The sequence below is a fragment of the Rousettus aegyptiacus genome, unplaced genomic scaffold, assembly GCF_014176215.1.
Source record: "Rousettus aegyptiacus isolate mRouAeg1 unplaced genomic scaffold, mRouAeg1.p scaffold_m13_p_7, whole genome shotgun sequence".
Lineage (NCBI taxonomy): Eukaryota > Metazoa > Chordata > Mammalia > Chiroptera > Pteropodidae > Rousettus > Rousettus aegyptiacus.
The window spans coordinates 112,629,868-112,651,439 of record NW_023416310.1 but is presented as its reverse complement, the minus strand read 5'-3'; the positions used below and the strand labels follow the sequence as shown (position 1 = coordinate 112,651,439).

The 21,572-nt window shown below is 40.1% G+C and overlaps 1 protein-coding gene across 9 annotated transcripts in view; it reads left to right on the top strand.

Moving 5' to 3' along the window:
- The window catches only part of AFF3 (AF4/FMR2 family member 3), a 500,129-nt gene that overhangs the window by 439,892 nt on the left and 38,665 nt on the right, over window positions 1-21,572 (top strand). For all 9 annotated transcript variants that reach the window (XM_016157239.2, XM_016157237.2, XM_016157241.2 and 6 more), the window contains one exon: window positions 20,804-20,990. In XM_016157239.2, coding sequence (XP_016012725.2) covers window positions 20,804-20,990 — 187 coding nt within the window. The remainder of the gene's footprint in view (window positions 1-20,803; window positions 20,991-21,572) is intronic.

Below are 21,572 nucleotides of genomic sequence, written 5' to 3'. Positions count from 1 at the left end.
GAAGGGAGCTTCCTGGCTCCACTTCACTACCCCTAGCCAAGGCACCACATGACAAGTCCTTTGGATGCCTGTGAGGGTGTATACAGGCCCACAAGTATCCTAGTGCCCAGAGAGCGTGACAGAAACAGCAAATAACACCATGACCAGTTGAGAGACCACGGAATAAAAGAAGGAGGAAGTTTATATTTTAATGCCTGTCATGACACTTCTTTTCCTGCATTCTGAACAGTCAGCCAACCTACTCCTTTGGCAATGGACCCTGCAAGTGATGTGGCAGGTCCTGGCTCCAAGGCTTGGGAAAGCTGGGTCACTGCCCTTACTTAGCATTTGGAAAGGCCTGTCTTTTAAGTTGTTAAGGTTCTAATGGAGCATTTTCTCTAACCTGACACTCTGAGATCCCAAATGTGTTTTGCTTCTTGGAATTAACTGAGGCACATACTACCAGGCATGCTCAAATGGTTGACTCCATGCCTTCCTCCTTGTCTCTCTTCTTCCTACCCCCAGAATTCTCCTATGAACTCCCTAAAACTCATTTTATCTTCATTGGAAAAAAAAGTAGGGCAACCTTTGAAGCAGAGAAATTGTGATCAAAAAGACAAGCCAGAGAGTGAATGGGAGCTTCCTGTGTGTGGGGCTGTCTACAGCGCACTTCAGTCCTGCCTTGTCCCCTAGAGCCCAGTTGGGCCCTAAATGCATTTCCTAACCCCTGTTCATGCAGTAGGGGGACAGGCCTGGCTTTTCCTGATGTTCAGGACCCATCAGATGCTGCTGGGAGAAGGCCAGCAGGCAGAGGTTGTATTGAACAGTGTACGATGCCTGGTGATACTGCCCCTTTCCATGGAAAGCTTGTTTCTGAGAACAGGTTTGCTCCCATTATCTGCGGAATAATAAAACCAATAAAATTCTACTGATTACTTTCCAGTTAATTTCTTTCTTCTCCTTTTTCTTGCCACCTCCTCTCTCCCTCTTTGCTCAGGCTGCCCATAAAACAGTCTTTCTATTCTTAGCAAACCTTGAAGAAACAGAGGCCTGGTTCAGCCATTCCTTTCCTTGAATAAGATGCCGTCATCATAATTTTCTTCTCCCAGGGTCAGCTTACTCTCAGCTTCTGCGTGTGGGTGTTGCTTCCAGTCCTGAGCCTCCACCTGATTGTTGTCTTGGGGGCTCAGCCTCAGCAGAGCATGGTGGAGGGCTCACAGTGGGATGACCTGAAAAGTTTACCCCTCATTATTTACCTGGACTCTAAATCTAAATCCTTAAGACTAAGAGTTTTATCTCAGAATTTAGCACTTGAGATGCACCATCTTCTTTTGGACCTATGCCCTCCACCTTCAAGGACATGGATGAACCTGGTGCTTCTTGGTGCTCACCACTCTCAGAACAGTGCCAGCCAGGGAGTGAGAGCAAAGCACCATCCATTCCTAATGACAGAAAAATTCTCATTGACCTAAAATGAGAATCAAAGCGCCCTGAGAGTGACTGGCTCGGGTTGACAATGCCTTTGGCTCATCCTCAAAGTCACTTTACACACAGCGAGAGAAGACTCTCCAGTCCCCAGAACAGTACCTGGCATGTCAGAGGCTCAGTTCATAGTTATCAAGGGAGGGTTTGTGATCACCTAGACACATGAAGCTGCGAAGCCAGGAGTTACGCATCAGTTCCACCCACATTCGGGGAGAAAACACAAGACAGCACATTATAGTCAATTCAGGATGGACTGCCACCCATGCCTTCTGGCTCCAGTGCTCTCTGGGTGGTTTTTGGCCTTCCTACCACTCATCATCCTGAATGGGGAAAAAGAAAACAATTCACATGAAATTAATGTAACTTCTAGTTAGAAGTTCTAATAGTAGGCATTTCTAGGTATAAATAACTAAAACAAGGGCACTGGGATTTTCTTTTTAATTACCTATAGATGTTGGGAGTGAGAGGGACCCACACATTATCTAGACCAAGCCCATCTCTTGATAGATGAGGAAGTAGAGATGCACAAGGATGCCGTTGGCACAGCTGTGACTATAGCCTGGCTGCGAAGGTTTTAAGGCAGCATGGCTCTCTCGAATCTTAGCTGGGATGGCCCATCAGGCCAACCTTGTCGATCATGTAGCTGGGAACTGGCTAGGTGGGTTCTTTGCATGTGCCCAGGTCCTCAGTGATGGAGCAGGCTTTCCATGTGAGGGAGACACTATTGACTGCCTGTCCAACAGTCACCTTCCTCTTCCTTATGAAGAGACCCCTGTTTGGGTCACACTATGCCGAGTGACAGGTTCCTCAGGGGAGGTTGGTCAGTCTCCAGTTCTAAGGGGTGCACACTGGTGGTCTCAGCCAGTCTTAGTGGTCATCTTAGCCTCGCTATGGAAGTGGTTTAGTTATGGACATGTGATATGATACAAACCAGTAAGGCAGGAGGGGTGGTCTCCTTAATATGGGGACCCAGAGGAGACATTCTTTCCTCTGGACATCATCATCTACATGTCGTGGCTGTAGCAGATATCTGCAGTGAAGAGAGTCAGGCTGAAGACAAACCAAGGATGGCAAAAAGAAAAGGTGGAAGGCCTTGTGTCCTGATGAAATGAGCCAGTCCTGGCAACGCCCCTCCTCGGGGCTTCCTGTGAAAAGAGACATGCCTGGCCTCACTGTGTTTCTGCTTATTTTGGTTGTGGCCCTGTCCTCATCAGGAAACATTCTATCAGCTGTGCTGTTACACAGCCTTGGAAAAGGCACGGAGGAATAGCAGAAACACCTGAATAGTGTTTTACACATTTTGCCCTGAGAGTCCTCATCCAGGGAACAAACCCAGCTTGGTTTATGACAGCTAACAAGATCACAGCTTGAACTGGTGCAGCCACAAGCCCACATCTCAGATGCTATAATTTGGTTTCCATAAAAATCCCATTTGCTCATCTTCTTTAAGTCTTGTATTCCTTGGTGAGATTCAAATTAAACACCACATGCTGCTGACATTGAGAAGCTCACTTTATTTGCTTTAAACACAGGGGAGTAGAATCGGTTTATTCAGCTAGAGATTGGGTTAGGAGGAGGGTTTTCAGGAGCCGCACTTAAGTGCAGACTGGAAGGGGTCCAGCCATTGCTCCTGGCCCCTCTAGCCTCTGTTGGGAGCTTCCCTTGACTTTGTTCAAGATCACAGCTATCTGGAGCTTTGCACTAAAACAGCCAAGTTTATGGAAACTTGAGGAGACTTCTAAGAAGTAGTGTTAGAAAGCACATGTTCCGTGTGGTCTTGGACATGCCATGCTATGTCACTTTTCTGGGGACTCAGACCAGCTGACCACCCAGGTTCCTTCCTAAAGAAATATTTTCTAATGCTGTGAGGTTACTAGGTGAGTAATGCAAGTTAAGAACACTGGTAACCTGAAAGAATTCCTAGTTGTTGAGGCTATCACATTAGAAAAGGTGTTACCCAAAATTAAAGACTGTTAACCTATGTTTATTGACCACTTGCTGTATATGCTAATTAAAAGCATTACATATGTTTTCTCATTTAGTTCACCTAGCAACTCTATGAGGCTGGCACTGTTATTACCCCCTTCATATACCAATGAGGCAGCTCAGACTCAGAGAGGTTAAGTAACTTGCCATAGGTCACACAGCCACCAAGCAGAGATGGTAAAAATATCCATCTGGGTCTGTCTGATTCTGAAGTTTACACACCATTGTGTCTCATGAGGCAGAATTATCTAGATGTGCCTGACTGAGACCAGAAAGGATGATGATTGACCCAACTTGCTGGGAGGGTTTGGCTCCACAGCACAGGTTGTCGTTAGGAGCCCAAGGCCTGGTTCCAGCCTTTTTCCATCACCAGCCCGGTATGCAATTTTGAGTAGGCAATTTAACCTCGGTTTGCCTTCTGTAAAATGAACATAATGATATTTGGCTTTTCTGTTTCATAGGTTTATTATGAGACTCAGAAAAAATGCTTTGAAAATTTTTGAAGACCCATATCATTTTAAGCACCTATACTATTAAAAGTAGTAAAGTAATGACAAGTGACACAAGAAACAATAGGTTAGGAACACATCAAAATTAAAAATGTTTTTGCTGCAGACAATATAATCAAGAAAGTAAAAAGACAACTCAGAGAGGGACAAAATATTTAAAAATTATATATCCGATAAGAGACTTTTTTCCAGACTATATAAAGAACTATTATAATCCAATAATGAAAATTTTTTCAGAGCAAAGGATTTAAATAGACATTCTCCAAAGAAGATGCACAAGTGGCCCATAAGCACATGAACAGATGCTCAGCCTCGTTAATCACCAGGGAAATGAGCATCAGAGCCACATTGAGCTCCCACCTCACACCCACCTCTAAAGGTAGGATTGAAAAGGTGAATAGTAGCAAGTGGTAGCAAGCATATGGAGAAATTGACCCCTCATATACTCCCAGTGGGAATGCAAAGTGGTGCAACTGCTCTGGAAAGCCATCTGGCAGTTCCACAAACAATTAAACATAGTTGCCACAGGGTACAGCAGTTCCACTTCTAGGTGTGTACCTAAGAGAAGTGAAAATGTATGTCCACGCAAAAACTTGTGCACAAATGCTCATAGCTTTATTCATAATAACCAAAAAGCGGAAACAACACAATATTCACTAACCAATGAATCAATAAATGGATATATTTATCCATACAATGGAATATTGTTCAACCACGATATTGTAGTAATACATGCTACAACATGGATGATCCTTGAAAACGTTATGGAAAGGGAAAGAAGCCAGTCACAAAGGACCACAGATTGTATGCTTCCATTGATATAAAATGTCCAGAATAGGCAAATTTATAGCAATAGAAAATAGATTCATAGTTGCCTAGGGCTGCAACAAGGGGCACTTAAGGAGGGAGAGATGGCCTTTGATTGCTAATGGGTAAAGGATTTCTTTAAAGGGGGACAAAAATATTCTAAAATTAAATTGTGATGATGGTTGCACAGTCCTGTGAGTATACTAAAACACATTGAATTATGCACTTTAAATAGCTGAATTGTGTGATATGTAAATTATTTCTTGATAAAGCTGATTTTTTAAAAAAGAATCAGAGAGCCCTAGTAAATTGTTATTGCCACATGGCTTATGGAGTTCCCATGAGGGCAGCTGTGTGAGGCAGCCCTGGGTAAAGGCCTCCTTGAACTGAAGATATCCATAAGTAAATTTAAGAACTAGATAAGTAAGTAGTCAGGTGGCAGGACCTCCAGAACCTCTTTCTTCCAGGACTGTCATGATGAATCATGGAACCCAGTAGGTCCTGCACATCCCCACAGTGTGCTTATCTCTAGAAGCAGCCCCTGGGCACCCCAGCCCTGATGACAAGGTGAGAAAGAAGCTTGGGTGAGCATTAAATTATGATAGGCCAGAATCTCAGCATTCCACTGTAGGCCAGATGGCTGAAAAGTAGTCAAGTTGGAAGGTTTGCTGCCTGTATCCAGAAGTTGTGGAGCCAGGGAAACACACACCGAATAAGTCGAAAGAGCTGCATTTGTATTATGAGAAGGCTGGAGAGAACACTGCTGAGCTCATTCATCTGCATGGCCAGCTTGCTCTTAGCAGCTAGAGCATGAGCATCTACACCTGGCAGTGCCCTCCCCACCCATCAGCCAGATAGCTCAGCTTCATGAAGGCTGGTGCCCTTGTACTTCACTCACTCCATCTCCCCATACTCCCACCCAGATGGTCATCATCTAAGCCATGTTTCAGCTCTTTCTGTCAGGGGAGTGGTAATGCTAGTGAGTCTTTCCAGCTTTCTGGCAGTCGGGCCCAGGACGGCTCCCAACTCAGTTGTCCAGAAAAGAATGTTTAATTCTTGCTCTAGGGTGTTCCCTTGGCCAAGAAGGACTTTTCAGCTCAGTGTCACTGATGGTACCACCCACCTGACTGTAAGGGAAGCAAGTTTGGGTCACCTGAAGGCAGCTACTTATTGACACAGTCTCTAAAATGGTGCCCAAGGACAGGATAGAAAGGCACCTGCAAGCTGATCTTGTTTAGCTGTGTGGCGCAAAAGTAGCCTAGCCAAACCAAACAGGGTTTTCATGGAAGCATTCTACATGGGGACAAGCCCAGCATCCTCCAGGGTCCCGCTCCGGCAGGACTCTCAGCTTAAATCCTGTCCATCACACTAACAGGGTGTGCACACATTTCTCAGCTTCACAGTGATGTTTACATACTGCGTCCCCCGCCCACCACCCCAAGAGCACTTCCATCGGAAGGAGGTACCAGAGCTCTGCCGCATTCAGAGCTTTTAGTCCAGAGAAGATAGCTGGGTGGAGAATGTTCTCTAGCAAGTCTTTATCTAAAAACAAAGAAGACATTATTTTAGAAACAAACAGAAGCTATCAACAAGCCCAGGAATATTTAGGAACCAACATGTACATTATTGTTCTTTTTTTCTGTATTTGTGAAATGCCTCTCTCCTTGATGGAGTCACATGTGGGTCTTTATTCAATGAAAAGTAAAAGTCTGTTCCAAATATGACTCAGAGCCCCAAGCTGTGGGGTTTTTTGTCTTGATCCAACTGGAAGAGAACATTCTTCATCCTTCCTAAAATGAAAACCTGATACATCCAAAAACAGGACTGACTCCAGAACAAAAGAATTTATATTCCTTAGCAAATATCATTAGTTAGGTGGTACTGCTGTAAACTCGGGACCCCTAAATTCAAGAATTTTGGTGCTATTCAAGCAGATTCCTCAAGCCATCGTGCCCATCTAAGGTAGGGGACCCAGGGCATGAGGCAGAATTCATGGTTTATTGTCATCAACGACATGTGAGTTCATAAAGGATGTAAATCCAGAAAATGACAATGGCCCCATGAAGTGGCATCTGTGCTCGTTGATATCTTAAATTGGTGGCCAAGCCTCTGGGTTCTTTGGTTTGTAACAGAGAGAATTCTATATGCTGCAACAGCATCAGCAGTGAAATGGGAGGCATAATTTATGTACACATTTGTAGACCTTCTATGTTACTGAATTTCTCTCCTGCTAACTGTGGCACATTCTGTTGACTTTTTTCCTTCCCTAAAGCACCCAGAAGGTTTCAGAGACCTTTGGTATATGCACAGTTCTGTATAAATCTTCTTCACGGCCTTAATCCCTTCCCCAGGTCGTTCTCTAGTCTCGTACCATCCTAGTTCACAGTAAAGGAACTGTGCGGCCCACCCCTTGCTTCTGACCTTTACCAAATGGTCTTACCTGAGCCCTAAGATTGCCCCTTAAGGCTGAAGCCACCATCCCACTTGAAGTTTTCACATATGCTAAGCTACATCCCCCATGTTTATTTTTTGAATCTAAAAGTAATGTTTGGCCCTCTTAAATGTCATCTTATATTGAAAAGCAGTCTTCTAAATAACCATTTGATCAAAGGAGCATTTAAAACTACTACAACAATCTGTTTAGAAAGTAAAGAAAATAAAAACACAACATAATGAGGATGAGCAACTATAGATATACTCGATGCAAAACAATAGTCCCAAGTGTTCCCATTAAGAAAGAATAAAAATTGCTGAAAAAGCCTTCAACTCAAGAAGTTTATAAAAGTATTAAAAAATAAACCCCAAAAATGTAGAAGAAAGGAAAGCCAGAAAATTCTAGAATTATTACATAGACCAAGAGCTGTTTCTTTGAGAATAAAATAGAAAAATTTTTGACAAATATAATGAAGAAAAAGGAAGAGAAAGCAAAATTTAAGATAAGTGATATACTAGATACAATGTTTTCTATTTTAAGAGAATATAAATTTTGTGGAATAAATAAATAAACTTGAAAATAAGAATTAAATAGAATTTTTTGGAAAAAATAAATTAATGAAATTGACAAAAAAAAAACAAATGGACAATAACCAAGTAATAAACTGTAAAAAATACCAAAGAATTGCCATTCTGAAAGGCTTTAGGAGGGAAACATGGCTGAGTGAGAGACGTCCCCAGAACTCTACCCGTGAAACAACAATAAGCTGAACATCTAAAACTCAACAAAAAACACCCAAACTTGCACACCAGCATGTCTGAGTGTGGGATCTTCAGATAAGAGCTACCACAAGTCAGAACCCCAGGTGTTGGGCGGTGGACCAGGAGTTATAAAGAAGCTGCCTCTAGCAGCTGCTGGAGCTCCCTGTAGGAGGAGGGGAAGGGGATAAGGAGTGGCACATTCCTGCAGTGAGTTCCCCAAACAGACCTGCCTAGGAAAGCTGCAGGACTCAGTATCAGGGCAGAAAGCAGAGAAGTGGGACAGGACCGCAGAGGAACAACAGTTGATTTTTACCAGCCCTGGTTGCAAAACTGAGGATGAGCCATGGGGCAACCCCCAACCCAGAGAACCCCTCCTCCCATACCCTCCAAGATGATCACTGCAGAGCCCCAGGGGAATCTGAGCAAATGCTGCTGAGATGGTCGCTGATACTGACAGGGACTGAAACTGAGGTTAGCAAGAGTGATTAAATATCTACAAGAAAATTTAAAAAGCATTATTAAGACTATACACAGCAGGGAACCAAGAGGCTTAGACACCACCTACTGGAAACCAAAAGAAAAGCACCTTCTTTGCAACAGGCTAAAGAGAGACCTTTATATAATAAATCTTCTTTCTGGAAAAAAGGCAGAATATGCTTCCATTAATGCCCAGGCATAGAAATAGTCCATTGCACACCATGAACAACCAAGGTCACAAGGCATCTCAGAAAGGAAGAGAAAAATCTACAGAAAATAGGCATACAGACATAGAAATATGCGACTTAAATGATAGAGAGTTCAGGATGGTACTTCTGAAAACACTCAATAATATCCAAAACAAATCAACAATTTCAGGAACTGCAAAAGCAACTAGATGAGCAGAACAAGGAGATCGAAACACTCAAAAAGAACCAAATAGAACTTCTGGAGATGAACACACTGCAAGAGTTGAAAAATGAAATAGCAAGCTTGGGAAATAGAGTCAACCAAATAGAGGAAAGGATCAGTGACATCGAAGACAGAAATCTAGAAATAAATCAGAAGGAAGAAGAGAGAAACTGAAGAATGAAAAATAATGAAAGAACTAGCTGATACCATCAGGAAAGGAAACATAAGAATAATGAGCATTATCAAAGGTGACGAAAAGGAACACAGATTAGAAAGCATTTTCTGATAAATAGTTGATGAGAATTTCCCAAAGCTAAGGAATGAGCTGGAGTTTGGAATTCAAGAAGTCAACAGAACACCGAATTATCTCAACCAAAAAAAGGCCTTCACCAAGACACATTGTATTAAAATTATCAAAAATCAATGACAAAGACAGAATTCTTAAGGCAGCCAGGGAGAAAAAAACAGTAATATACAAAGGTAAACCTATTAGGTTATCCTCAGACTACTCAATGCAAACCTTACAAGCCAGAAAGGAATGGAATCAAATATTTAAACAATTAAGTGAAAGGAACTACCAGCCTAGAATAATGTATCCAGCTAAGCTCTCCTTCAGATAGGAAGGAGAAATTAAGAACTTTCCAGACATACAAAAATTGAGGGAATTCTCCACTATGAGGTCTGCCCTACAGGAAATACTGAAAGGCGTCAGTTCATCTAAAACAAAATGACCAAAAAAAAAAATACATAATTAGGAGTGAAGTGACTATCAGCCAAATAAAAGCAGAAGAGTGCAAGCCTTACTAAGAAGAGGGCATTATAAGCTGAAATAATGATAAGAGAATTATTATAACAAGATAGTAATGAACATTCAGCATACATAGGAACAAATTAAGATAACAATGACTGAAAAGGGGGGGATTCAAAGTTCCAAATTCACAAAGGGGAAAGGAGATAAAGCACACACAGTAGAAAATGGATGACTGTATAAATATAACTATCCTTTACATATTCATAATTGTAACCACACACCAAAGATTCAGAACTGAAGTATATAAAACAGAACTAGAGGCAAAACTTACAAAAGCCAACCAAAATAAAGAAAACAGAAGCACAAGGACAAGGAAGCTATGGAAACAGCAAGCTACCAAAAAGCAAAAGATAGAATGGCTATAAGAAGACCTCCTATTTCGATAACCACCCTAAATGTAAATGGATTGAACTCACCAATAAAAAAGCATGGAGTTGCAGAATGGATCCAGGAGACACATCTCAGCTCCAAAGACAAATATAGACTCAGAGTGAAAGGATGGAAAATGATATTTCAAGCAAATGGCATTTAGAGAAAAGTGGGAGTAGTGGTAATAATATCAGACAAAATAGACTTCAAAATAAAAAAGATAAAGAGACAGAGGGACACTTCATAATAATAAAGGGAATCCTGAACCAAGAAGACATAGCACTTATTAATACCTATGCTTCCAAACAAGGAGCCCCGAAATATGTAAAGCAATTGCTAACAGAGCTAAAGGGAGAAACAGACCCAAACACTATCATAGTAGGGGACCTAAGTACCCCACTGTCGGATATGGAAAGATCATCCAAACAGAAAATCAATAAGGAAATAACATCCTTAAATGACACATCAGACCAACTGGACATAATTGACATTTACAGAGCTTTCCATCCCAAAATAGCTGCTTATACATTCTTCTCTAGTGCACATGGAACATTCTCAAGAATTGACCACATACTGGGACACAGAGATAGCCTCAACGAATATAAGAGGGTTGAAATCATACCAACCATATTCTCTGATCATAATGCTTTGAAACAAGAGATCAACTGCAAAAAGAAATCAAGAAGAAACACAAATACATGGAGATTAAACAACATGCTACTGAAGAACAACTGGGTCAGGGAAGAAATAAAAAGATCAAGAGATACATAGAAACAAATGATAATGATAGTACAACATATCAAAACTTTTGAGACATGGCAAAAGCGGTTATAAGAGGAAAGTTCATATCATTACAGACCTATCTCCAAAAACAAAAACAAGCCCAAATAAACAACCTAACGCTTAATCTTTAAAAACTACAAAAGGAAGAACAAATGAAGCCTAAAATCAGCAGAAAGAAATAATCAAAATTAGAGCAGAAATAAATGAAAACAAACGAAAAAAGATAGAAAAAATAAATGCAACAAAGAGCTGGTTCTTTGAGAAGGTTAATAAAATTGACAAACCCCTGGCTAGACTCACTAAAGAAAAAAGAGAAAGGACACAAATAAATTCAGGAGTGAAAGAAGGGAAATTATGACTGACATCGCAGAAATACAAAGGATCCTACAAGAATACCATGAAAAAGTATATAACACCAAATTTTATAACCTAGAAGAAATGGACCAGTACTTAGAATAGTAAAAGGCTCTAGGACTAGATGGCTTTACTGGTTATAAGTTCTTAATTTTCAGGGAATAGGTAATTCTCATACTATTTAAACTTTCTAAAGCACTATGAAAAGGTAAAACACTATCCAATTTATTCTTTTAAGTTAAAACCACCATGATGCAAAACCTGCCCAAAATAGCCCCCAAAATATAAAATGGGAAAATGTAAATGTAGATAACTGTTTTTAGACATCCCTTACTATTTTCATAAGATAAATTTCTACAAGTAGAATCTCAGTTCTGCCTTTTATTAGGGACCTCATTGTCTTCACCTATAAAGTGGCAGAATAATACCTACCCTCTAAGGGGGCAACAAAAGCATAAGGTGACAAAAAAAAAACCCAGGGGTCTTGGGTCTCGACAGAGGTATCGTCCATTGTTTTGAGTCATTATTTTGTGTTGGAATAGGTGCTCCATTCTGATTTATTTGTAGAGCTTTTCTTTCATTTTTCTAGATTAATGAAAAATGTGTGGTTTTTGTATTGTCAACAAGCAGTATTGGAATTCGTTTTATAGTTTTCATAGCCAGTTTCATATACTTTTTATGATCCTATACCATTTCTGATGGTTTTTCCCTTTGAGAAGCCAGAACCAGCTACTCCTGTGTTCCAGGCTCTGTGTATGGCTGGGTGTCTGTTAGCTCCCTCCTCCACACACAAACACACACACACACACACACACAACATGCATGCTGTCACTCTGATGCATCTGGCACAAAGTGTACTCTTAACAAACATCACACCAATACCATACCTTACCCCCATGCCATTTACTCTGAACAAAGTTCTTAAAGTACTCACCATTTTATCCTTAACATCTTTATAGCCTCATTTCACTTGAGGTATTTTTCTCACAAGGCTATATGCATCATTAGTGACACGTTCTTTCTAGCTTTGAACACATACTTATAAAATCTGAGCTTAATTTCCACAATAAGTGGTTTTTAAGTAAATGAATTAATGCCTAATTTGACTAGGTGATAAAATGGACAAGCACTGTGGTAGACATCTGCATGGCTATTTCATTCATCAGCCTTTGAGACAGTTACCCAGAGTTGAGGGGTAGAAGTATTAAGACAGGGTTGATTTCTTTCCTCTTGATAAATTCAAGTGGGTGGTTTCTGTTCTGCGACAAGATGCCGATGTACTTTTCCCTGTTCTTCCTGCTAAGTACAGCTAAAATTCTTAAATATATATACATGTTTATATATATAATATATATTTATATATGTTTATATAGTTTTATATATGTTTATATATATATATATACACACACGCACATACGTACATACATATAAATAAAATAAACATAAGACTAAAAGATAGAGAGAAGGCAGATCAGTTCAGGACTCCAGACCCTGGGAAAGACATGGCAGTGAGTTCCCTGAGTTTTCTTTTTTCACCATGTAGCCCAGAGTGAATGCTAGAGAAGCTGATAACCTGGAATTGCTAATAGGCACAGATTTTTTTAAATGCCACAGAAAAGCCATCTATTTCTGGTCAAAGGCCCAGGAATGGGTATTCTAGCAAGAAGAAAAGATTAAAATAGTAACTGCTCTATTCCAGCCAAACAGTATGGAATAAACAAATGGCAGCCCCATCCTCATCAGCAAAAGCCAAGTGGGAAGCCTAGACTTTCTTTGACCCTCGCTCAACTATGAGGAGAGGCCCCTCTCACCTTTGCTGGTCTGCTATTAATGGAGGCCTGCTAGAAAACAAGCAGGTTTTTTTTTAATCCAAAGTCTTATAAGACCAAAAATGTTCAGGATACAATAGAAAAATTACTAGTTATAACAAAAACCAGGAAAAATCTCAACTCAATGAGAAAAGACAGTCAACAGATGCCAATACTGAAATGACATAAATATTAGAATTATCTGATAAGGATTTTAAAAGAACCATTATAAAATGCTTCAGTGGGTGATTAAGAATACACCTGAAACAAATGAAAAACGAGAGTCTCAGCAAAGAAAGATATAAGAAAATTCAAGTGGAAATTTTAGAGCCGAAAAATAAAATACCTGAAATTTTAAAATCCAACAAATGAGTTTAACAGTAGGATAAAGAAAAACAAAGAAAGAATATGTGAACTTGAAGATAGAACAATAGAAATTGCTGATATGAAAAGCAGAAAGAAAATAGACTAAAGAAAAAAAAAGGGATCTGTGGGACTATAACAAAAGATCTAACATTTGTGTCATTAGAGTCCCAAGAGAAGAAGGGCTTAAAAATTATTCAAAAAGCATTCAAAGTAATAATGGCTAAAATTTTTCCCAGTTTTGCAAAAGATACCTACATATTCAAAAAGCTGAGCAAACCCCAAACAGGATAAATCTAAATAAATTCATACCAAGAAACTCCATAGTCAAACCTCTGAAAACGAAAGATGAAAAATATCTTGAAGGTAGTGAGAAATGAAAAACTCCTGACCTGTAGGAATAAAACAATCAAAACAGGTTGAATGACCCTGGATTCAGTAACCATGAAGGCCAGAAAGAAATAGCACATCATTATTCAAATGTTGAAAGAAAAGAACTGTCAATGCAAAATTCTATGTTCATTGAAAATTTCCTTCAGAAATGAAAGACAAATGAAGATATTTTGAGATGAAGAAAAACTAAGAGCATTTGTCACCAACAGACCTACCCAAAAAGGATGGCTAAAGGAAGTTTTTGAAACAGAAAGGAAATGGTAAAAGAAGGAACCTTGATAAAATAAATGATATCAAGAAGGAAAAGGGACAATAGAAAGAGTAAAAGGAGAGTAAATACAATAAATTTTTCTTCTCTTAGGTTTACTAAGATGGGTTTGACAGTTGAAAGAAAAATTTGAAACATTGATGTGGTTCTCCATGCATACAGGAGAAAGACTTAAGACAATTGAGGAGGCAAGGTTTCTACGTTTCCTTGTATTGCTAAAATAATAATACCAGTAAGCCGTGACAGGTCATGTGTAATGTAGCATCTAGAAAGTAATTTAAAACTGTAAAGAGAGATAAATTCAAAAACACTGTAAATAAATCAAAATATAATTGTATTCTATTTTTGTATAATTCTATTCTATTATGGTGGTTGCCAGAGGTGGAGGGGGTGGTAGAAGAAATGGATGAACTATTTTTATTTTTTTTTTAGTTCCAGTAAATTGAATATGTATATATATATATATATATATATACATACATATATGTGTGTGTGTGTATTTTTGTGTGTATATGTATATATATATATATACACATACATTTATATATACACATATATGTGTATATATATTTATAATCCTAAAATAGGTTTTAAGGATTAGGAAGGCAGAAAAAGAAAACAGGGATCAAACAGAAAATGGAAAGTAAAATGGCATACTTAAGCTCTAACAATATCAATAATTATATTAAACGTAAAAGGACTAAATTAACCAGTTAAAAGACAGATTGGCAGAGATAAAAATAATAATAACCCAACTATATGCTGTCTATAAGAACCTCAATTCAAATGTAACAATACAGCTAGTCTGAAAGTAAAAGAATGGAAACTATAAACCATGAAGACATTAATAAAAAAAAAAAAAGCCAGAATGCCTATATTACTGTAGCCATTAGTAGACTTCAGAACAAAGAAAATAACCAGGACATAGTGGGACATTATACAGTGATAAAAGAGGCAAGCCAGCAGGGAGGCGTAACAGTGGAGCTGCAAAATACGTGAAAAATAGTTTGGCAGTTTCTTTAAAACTTAAACATACACTTATCATACAATCTAACAATCGCATCCCTTAACATTTGTCTCAGAGAAATAAACATATACGAAAATCTCTATACAAATACTCATAGTAGACTTACTGATGATAGCCAAAAACTAAAAGCAGCCACAGTGCCCCTCAGTGGTTGAGTGGTTAAACAGTGAGTGAATGGTTAAATGTCCATGCCATGAAATCAATAAAAAATAACAAGCTTTTGATATACTCAACAACTTGGGTGGATCTCTGGGCATTATCTTGACTGAAAAAAAGTGCCCATCTCAAAATGACATATTCAAATTATATCCCATTAAAAAACGGATGTACAATATATGAGTCCATTTATTCAACTTTTTAAAATAACAAAATTTGAGAGATGGCAAACATATTAGTAGTTGCCAAAAGTTAGGGATAGGTGGAGCTGAGAGATGAGCTTGACTCTAAAGGAATAGCATGAGGGAGAGCCTTGTGGTGATGGGACAGCTCTGTATCTTGATTGTGGTGGTGGTTACACAGATCTATACACATGATAAAATTATGTAGAACAATATACACATTATACCATTGTCAGTTTTCTGCTTTTGATACTCTTCCGTAGTTATAGAAGATGAAGCCACAGGAGAAACTGAATGAGGGTACATGAGATGTCTCTGACCCTTTTTCCAGTTTCTGGTGAATCAGTTATTTTAAATTTTAAATAAGTGCATCGATTGAGTATATTTGATCAACCTCTTGTTTGTCCCTGCTAATCTAAATCTCCGAAAGAGTTAAAACTCCTGGTGGTGTTTTTTTGTTTGTTTGCTTGTTTTTGTCCATTTCTTTTAAATGGAAGTATCAGAGGCTTTCAGAATGTGTAACAATAGGACGTAAATCAGAGGTCTCAAATTGGTGATCCACAGGCCTCATCTGACCTACAGATGCATTTCATTGCTAAAATACAGTGGAACTTCTCATTGTTAGACTTTTCAAATTAGTTACTGGCATTTGAAAATCAGGAGACTTGGTATAAACATCAAGATTTAGGGCTTTTCATTTCCACATGGCAGGGGTATGGTGACATGGAGAGTGGTGCTAGACTGGATGGGGCTCTCTCCGCTTTGACTCCTTCCCTGCCAGGGAGCCAAGGGTCCATTGTCATTTATCGTAATGTGTTAGGCATTTGTCTTTCTTATACCTGGACTTCACTCCTTTACACTACTACCTGGCCCCTGTAGGTTTTTCAATTTGCAGTCTGTAACATAGACAGTAGCTTTCTAGAGATATCAGTTTCATGAAATCCTAGCCAGCCCCAAAGCAACAGGAAAAAATACATATGTTGTATATACGAACATCTCATCAGCTACTTCATAGTATAACAAAATACATTGACTTACATGCTGGATCAAGAATCACTTTTCTTTTATTAAGTTCTTTCACATAGTTGTTGAGAATCTGTTTATGCCAGACCCTCTGGGGGATGCAAAGATAAATTAGATTATTCCTATCCTTAATAGTAGAGAAATGGGCGATGTGCTCTAGGGGCTCAGGAGAGGAAACCTCCATTATGTGTGGGGAAAGTGGGAAAAATTTCACGGAACAGGACAGCGATGCAGCTCAATGCTGGAGTGTGAGGAGACAATAATGGAAGAAAGGGAGAAAGGAGTTTCTGATACAGAAAATGGCATGTGCAAAGGCACCCAACTATAACCAGGCACAGATGGTCAAAATCATGAGAAATTATCATGGCTGAGGTTTAGGGACAGACCCATAGAGGTAAAGCTGGAGATCTGATTGAAGCCAAACCATGAAGAGCTTCAAAAGCCACATTTACCAGAATCATTTCTGGCCGTTAATACAGAGCAAACAAAGAAAGGTTAGTACAAGACCGACAATCCTATCAGCTTTGTTTTTTTGGAAAGTAAACAGCAAACCTTGTGCCAGCTTTTGCCATTTTCACTTCTCATCATATGGTTATAGTTTTAGATCAATTAATATCACTAAAGATGCTTTCGATACAGGAACACTGTTGCTAGGGGATTGATTACAGTTTGGAAGTCAAGCGCTTGTTGAGTTCATACTGAGTGCTGAGTGATAAAGTGCCGTGGCCTCCTCTGTAATATTATCACTCGGCCAAGACCAGTGGAGTGCCCACAGAATGCGAGGCACCATTGTTGGGCATCGCAGCATCCACACGGTGCCAAGCAGGCAGACAGCCTGCCTCCCAGTTACTTGGTGGTTGAAAGCTTGTGGGCGGCTGTGGGTGTTCGTCCAGGCCACACAATGCACCCTTCACTGTGAAATCCAGGATTTGTCATTTCGCTTCCAGATCTTTTCTTTTACTGTTTGTATTCAGACTTAGCCCAGGCCAGAATCTGAAAGGAATGTGTCAGTGCAGCCAAAGGAAGAGACATAGAAAGCAGGTTATTTAGAATAAAGCCAGTACTCTCTCAAAGTGTATTTGGTCTTGACCACTCATGAAAGCAGCAAAACATTTCATGAAATCAAAATACAAAAATTAAATAAGCCATCTAAGAGTGAACTGGACTTAAATTATAGCAGATGAAATTTAGAGAACATTTAAAGAAATATCCTCTGAAAGGAAGAAGTGTCAAAATTGGAAGAGCACAAGAGGTGCTGAAATTCCCTTAAATATTTTTTTTATTGGAAAAGAGAGATTGTAACCTTTGGAAAGGTTAAATGCTTTAAAAAAAAACTCATTAATTCAATGACAGGTTTTTTTCTATTGATTTTTTTTTTCAGTAATCACATGTGAATGCCTACTATGTCCCTGGCACTTTGCTAAGTTGGGTGACACAAAGACTTATTCCATGATCTCACTGATGTTTTCATGTCTGCAGACTCAGCGGCACCATGTTGCATAGGGTCCAAGAACTTTCCTAAAAATTATCAAAGGTTGTGTCATGTCAACCTATCTATGTTATCTTTTCAGGAAAAAAAGTTAATTTTTTTAATTAAGTCAATTTTTTTTAATATCTTTGGTACAGAAACATGACATCTAGTCGGCACACTAAAATTTTCAGTTGGCAGTTTTAAATATATACAGCCTTGTCTTTCAGGAAGGTCTTTCCGATGCATCTTTTTCCATCTTGATTCTGTGACTCCAAAGAGGCCTCCCGGAATAGCTAAGCCAACCCCTTTATTATAGTCACTGTGACAACCATCCCATCCAGCTTCCTAGAATTTACTCTTCTGCCCTCCCTGCTGCAGCTGCTCCAGCAGAAGCACAGCAGCCTCATGCAGTCATGACAAGAGCAGTTATTAATAACCAGTTGACACCCAAGGACCCGCACAACCACCAGTTAATGGAGCAGCCTTTGTGGACAGAGGGGTAGTTCTTTTGATCCCACAGCCGGAGCCACCAGAGTCCTTCCAGATTCTTTCTGGTGATTCATTCTCTACCCAAACCATTGAAACATGAATATATTCAATCGTGACCCTCCTTACAAGCAAAACATGAAGAAGAACCTAAAACTCTTGGCTCTCTCACCTGTTTTAAAAACGAATATAGTTATGCCAGTAAAACTGTCATTTTAAGTGAATTTCCTAATTTAAGGAAGGAAGACATGAAAACCTGAGGCTTTTACAATATAATTCAGCCAAGAGAATCTTACTCTTTGGGCTAGTGTGTCTCATTCCTGCAGGACAGCGTCTTGTGACAGGGAGGCAGGCAGCACAGGAACTGGTTAATGGACATTTTCGCGGAAATTGAAGTGCTGCTTTTGCAAAGGCAGGCAGTCCCTTCATGCATGTTGCCACTTCCACTGTGCTTACCCAATGTCCAGATGCACAAAGCTCAGAGCCTTTGGACATCATGTCGGTGAACCACCAAGCTCTTAGTCCATCTTAATTTCTTGGTCTTCAGCGGATATCACCCAGAATCTGGTAGGGAGACATATTTCTTCCTTGCACCATGTGTTGCTTCACTTTAGGGGTTTTCAAGCTAAGGTTTTTATTAATTGGGGAGAAGGTGTTAGTTTGTTTTTGGAGTTTTTTTTCCCAGTGTTTTGGGGCTTACTGACAAACTATTAACATGAGGTTGTTGGATGTGGGTTTGGTTTTTTTAGCGGGGATGTTTATTGGAGTTTCTCCCCAGTGTTTTGGGAGTCTCCTAAAAAACTGTTAACATGGATGCCAGGTGTTCATGTTTGGCTAGAATCTAAGGTATTTTGTTTTTAATGACCCTACTGACAGTAGGCATCCCAACTTAGCCACCAGGAAAGATGGATTTTAGCTCATGAGGGAAGAAAGTGGTATCACAGCCCTTTGTTCACTAGCCTTCCTTTCCCTGCCTCTGTCCAAAAAGCCAGGATACCTCACTCAACCCCAGACACAAATGAGAGGCTGCCAAAGAAGTCATGCCAGTTCAGGCAAAACATAAATGTGCAGATGTTTTTGACGTTGAAGAATTTTGTCACACGGTAGATATGGACCATGATGTTGGTGGGGGACATAGAAACCACTAGAGAAGATGATACTCCAACTCTCCTACAGATATCTCCTACAGGACAGCTTCTTGTCTTGGCATTATCCTAGAAGCCAGGCTCCAATGAGCATTAACTCCTCATATCAAAGACCTTGGGCAAAGCATTCGTCAAAGATTTAAGGGGAGGGTGAAAAGTGTCCTTTACCTTGTCCAGGCTGCTTTGCACTTGAGACACTAAACCCTGACAAGCTCCCCAGCCCCTGGCTTTCTCTAATGTCCACTCCTATTGAGCACTGGTCCCAATTAGAAGGGCCAAGCTCATATTTGCTGACTTGATATGAAAAAGTGGTCACCGCATTTTCTGGGTTTAAAATTTGGCCTCAAAAGAACAAATTCAGGTGTGTGTCGAAGCAATTAATACAGACTTTGAAAATGTTGAATATTATGTGAGTACTAAAACTTTTTTTTGGCTTCTCTTTGGGTGGATGTGTGCTATTTGGATTTTTGTGGTTAATTAATTACCATTAGAAAGTGTCCAGTTTTCCTGTTCTCTCTGAGTGTATGATTTGAGTCTGTAACTTCCTGGCAAGTTCCAGCATGGATATCGACATAAAGTATAATTTGAAATGCTATTGCTGTGACCCAACTGTAATAGGGTTGAATTTTAAAGTCTGGAGTATATAAAAAAATGTGTAAGTAATGGATCTTTAGTCCATTAATAAAGAGCTCAAAGGAAAATTACTGTTTACTCAGCAAGCCAGCTCCTATAAAGGCGACAGCATTCGACTGTATGGGCGGGAAGAGGTGAGAAGCCCAGACTATATAACTTTGCCAGTCCTGCGGTCTCCAGAACCTTCCAGCAGGCCATTGAAAGCACAGAGCAGAACACTGTGCCCAGCCTCACAGCCCACATCCCAAAATAAAGCAAACAGAAATTTTCATTTTTTTACAAACTATTTCCAGCATTTTGGATTTCCTTGCATTTTTGTAGATGATTAGATTTGGGGATGCATTTGAAAAGCCATTCCCAGAAGCAGCAGCAAAATAGAAACAGCAGTTCTGGAATTATAGCACCTTCCCTTTAAAATGACCACACAAATAATGCATGCCCGTCAACCAAGGGGCGCCAACTTTCACTCCCAGTTTTATTTATATGTAGGTACTATTTTGTTTAACCATTAGGATGCCTTTGACCTTGATGATTGCTCTTTGAGTGCCAAGTGATGGCTGACAGATGTGCGGCCTGTGCCTCCTGCTCCTCTGGTGGAATGACAGCTTGATCAGTGGTGTTTCGTGTTTGCTCACTTGGCTTTCCTTCCCTTTCCTTCCCGGGGGGCCCTGTGGGCTGGCAGCGCCGTGGTCCAGCAGGCCAACTGCAGAGCCTCGGTGCCTTCCAGCAAGGGCAGCAGCAGCGGCAGCAGCAGCAGCGGCAGCAGTTCATCCAGTGACTCGGAGAGCAGCTCCGGATCCGACTCGGACACCGAGAGCAGCTCTAGCGAGAGTGAGGGCAGCAAGCCTGCCCACTACCCCAGCCCCGAGGTAAGACCTGCGCTGGCCCCAGCCTTTCTGGCCGGCTTCTCCCTTGGGCGGCCAGGCAGTCAGTCCATGGCCCCTGGTTCTCACACCTCCCCACCATCTCCCACCCCCCGGCTGTGACGGCAGCGACCCTTGAGGCCACCACCCCTTGGCAGCTGTCAGGGTTTGTTTGGGCTCATCCATTTTCGCCACTCTGTCCCCTCCTCACACTTCTCCTAATTACACAGCTCTCTTGGGAGTATAGAAACTTCATCTTTCATTGTGCAAAAATCTCTATCTTGACTTCTAGAAGTTTCCTAATGTGCTATAAATAACCAATGACTGGAAATACTCTATGGGTCGGTCTCCCCAGGGATCAGCCAGGCAGTAACTAGTCAGGGCAGTTTACCTCCTGGGAAGTGCAATCACCCATAAATCACCGGAACAGGACTCGTGAGGAGCAGACGTGGTTAGAATCTTACTTCTTTTCAGTTTGTCATGGATTAGAAGAGCTATAAATATTAATAAAACCTTAACTGTGTTTTCTTTGTGAAAATATAAAAAGAAAAATTAACATCAACCAACAAATAATAACGAAACCTTTTA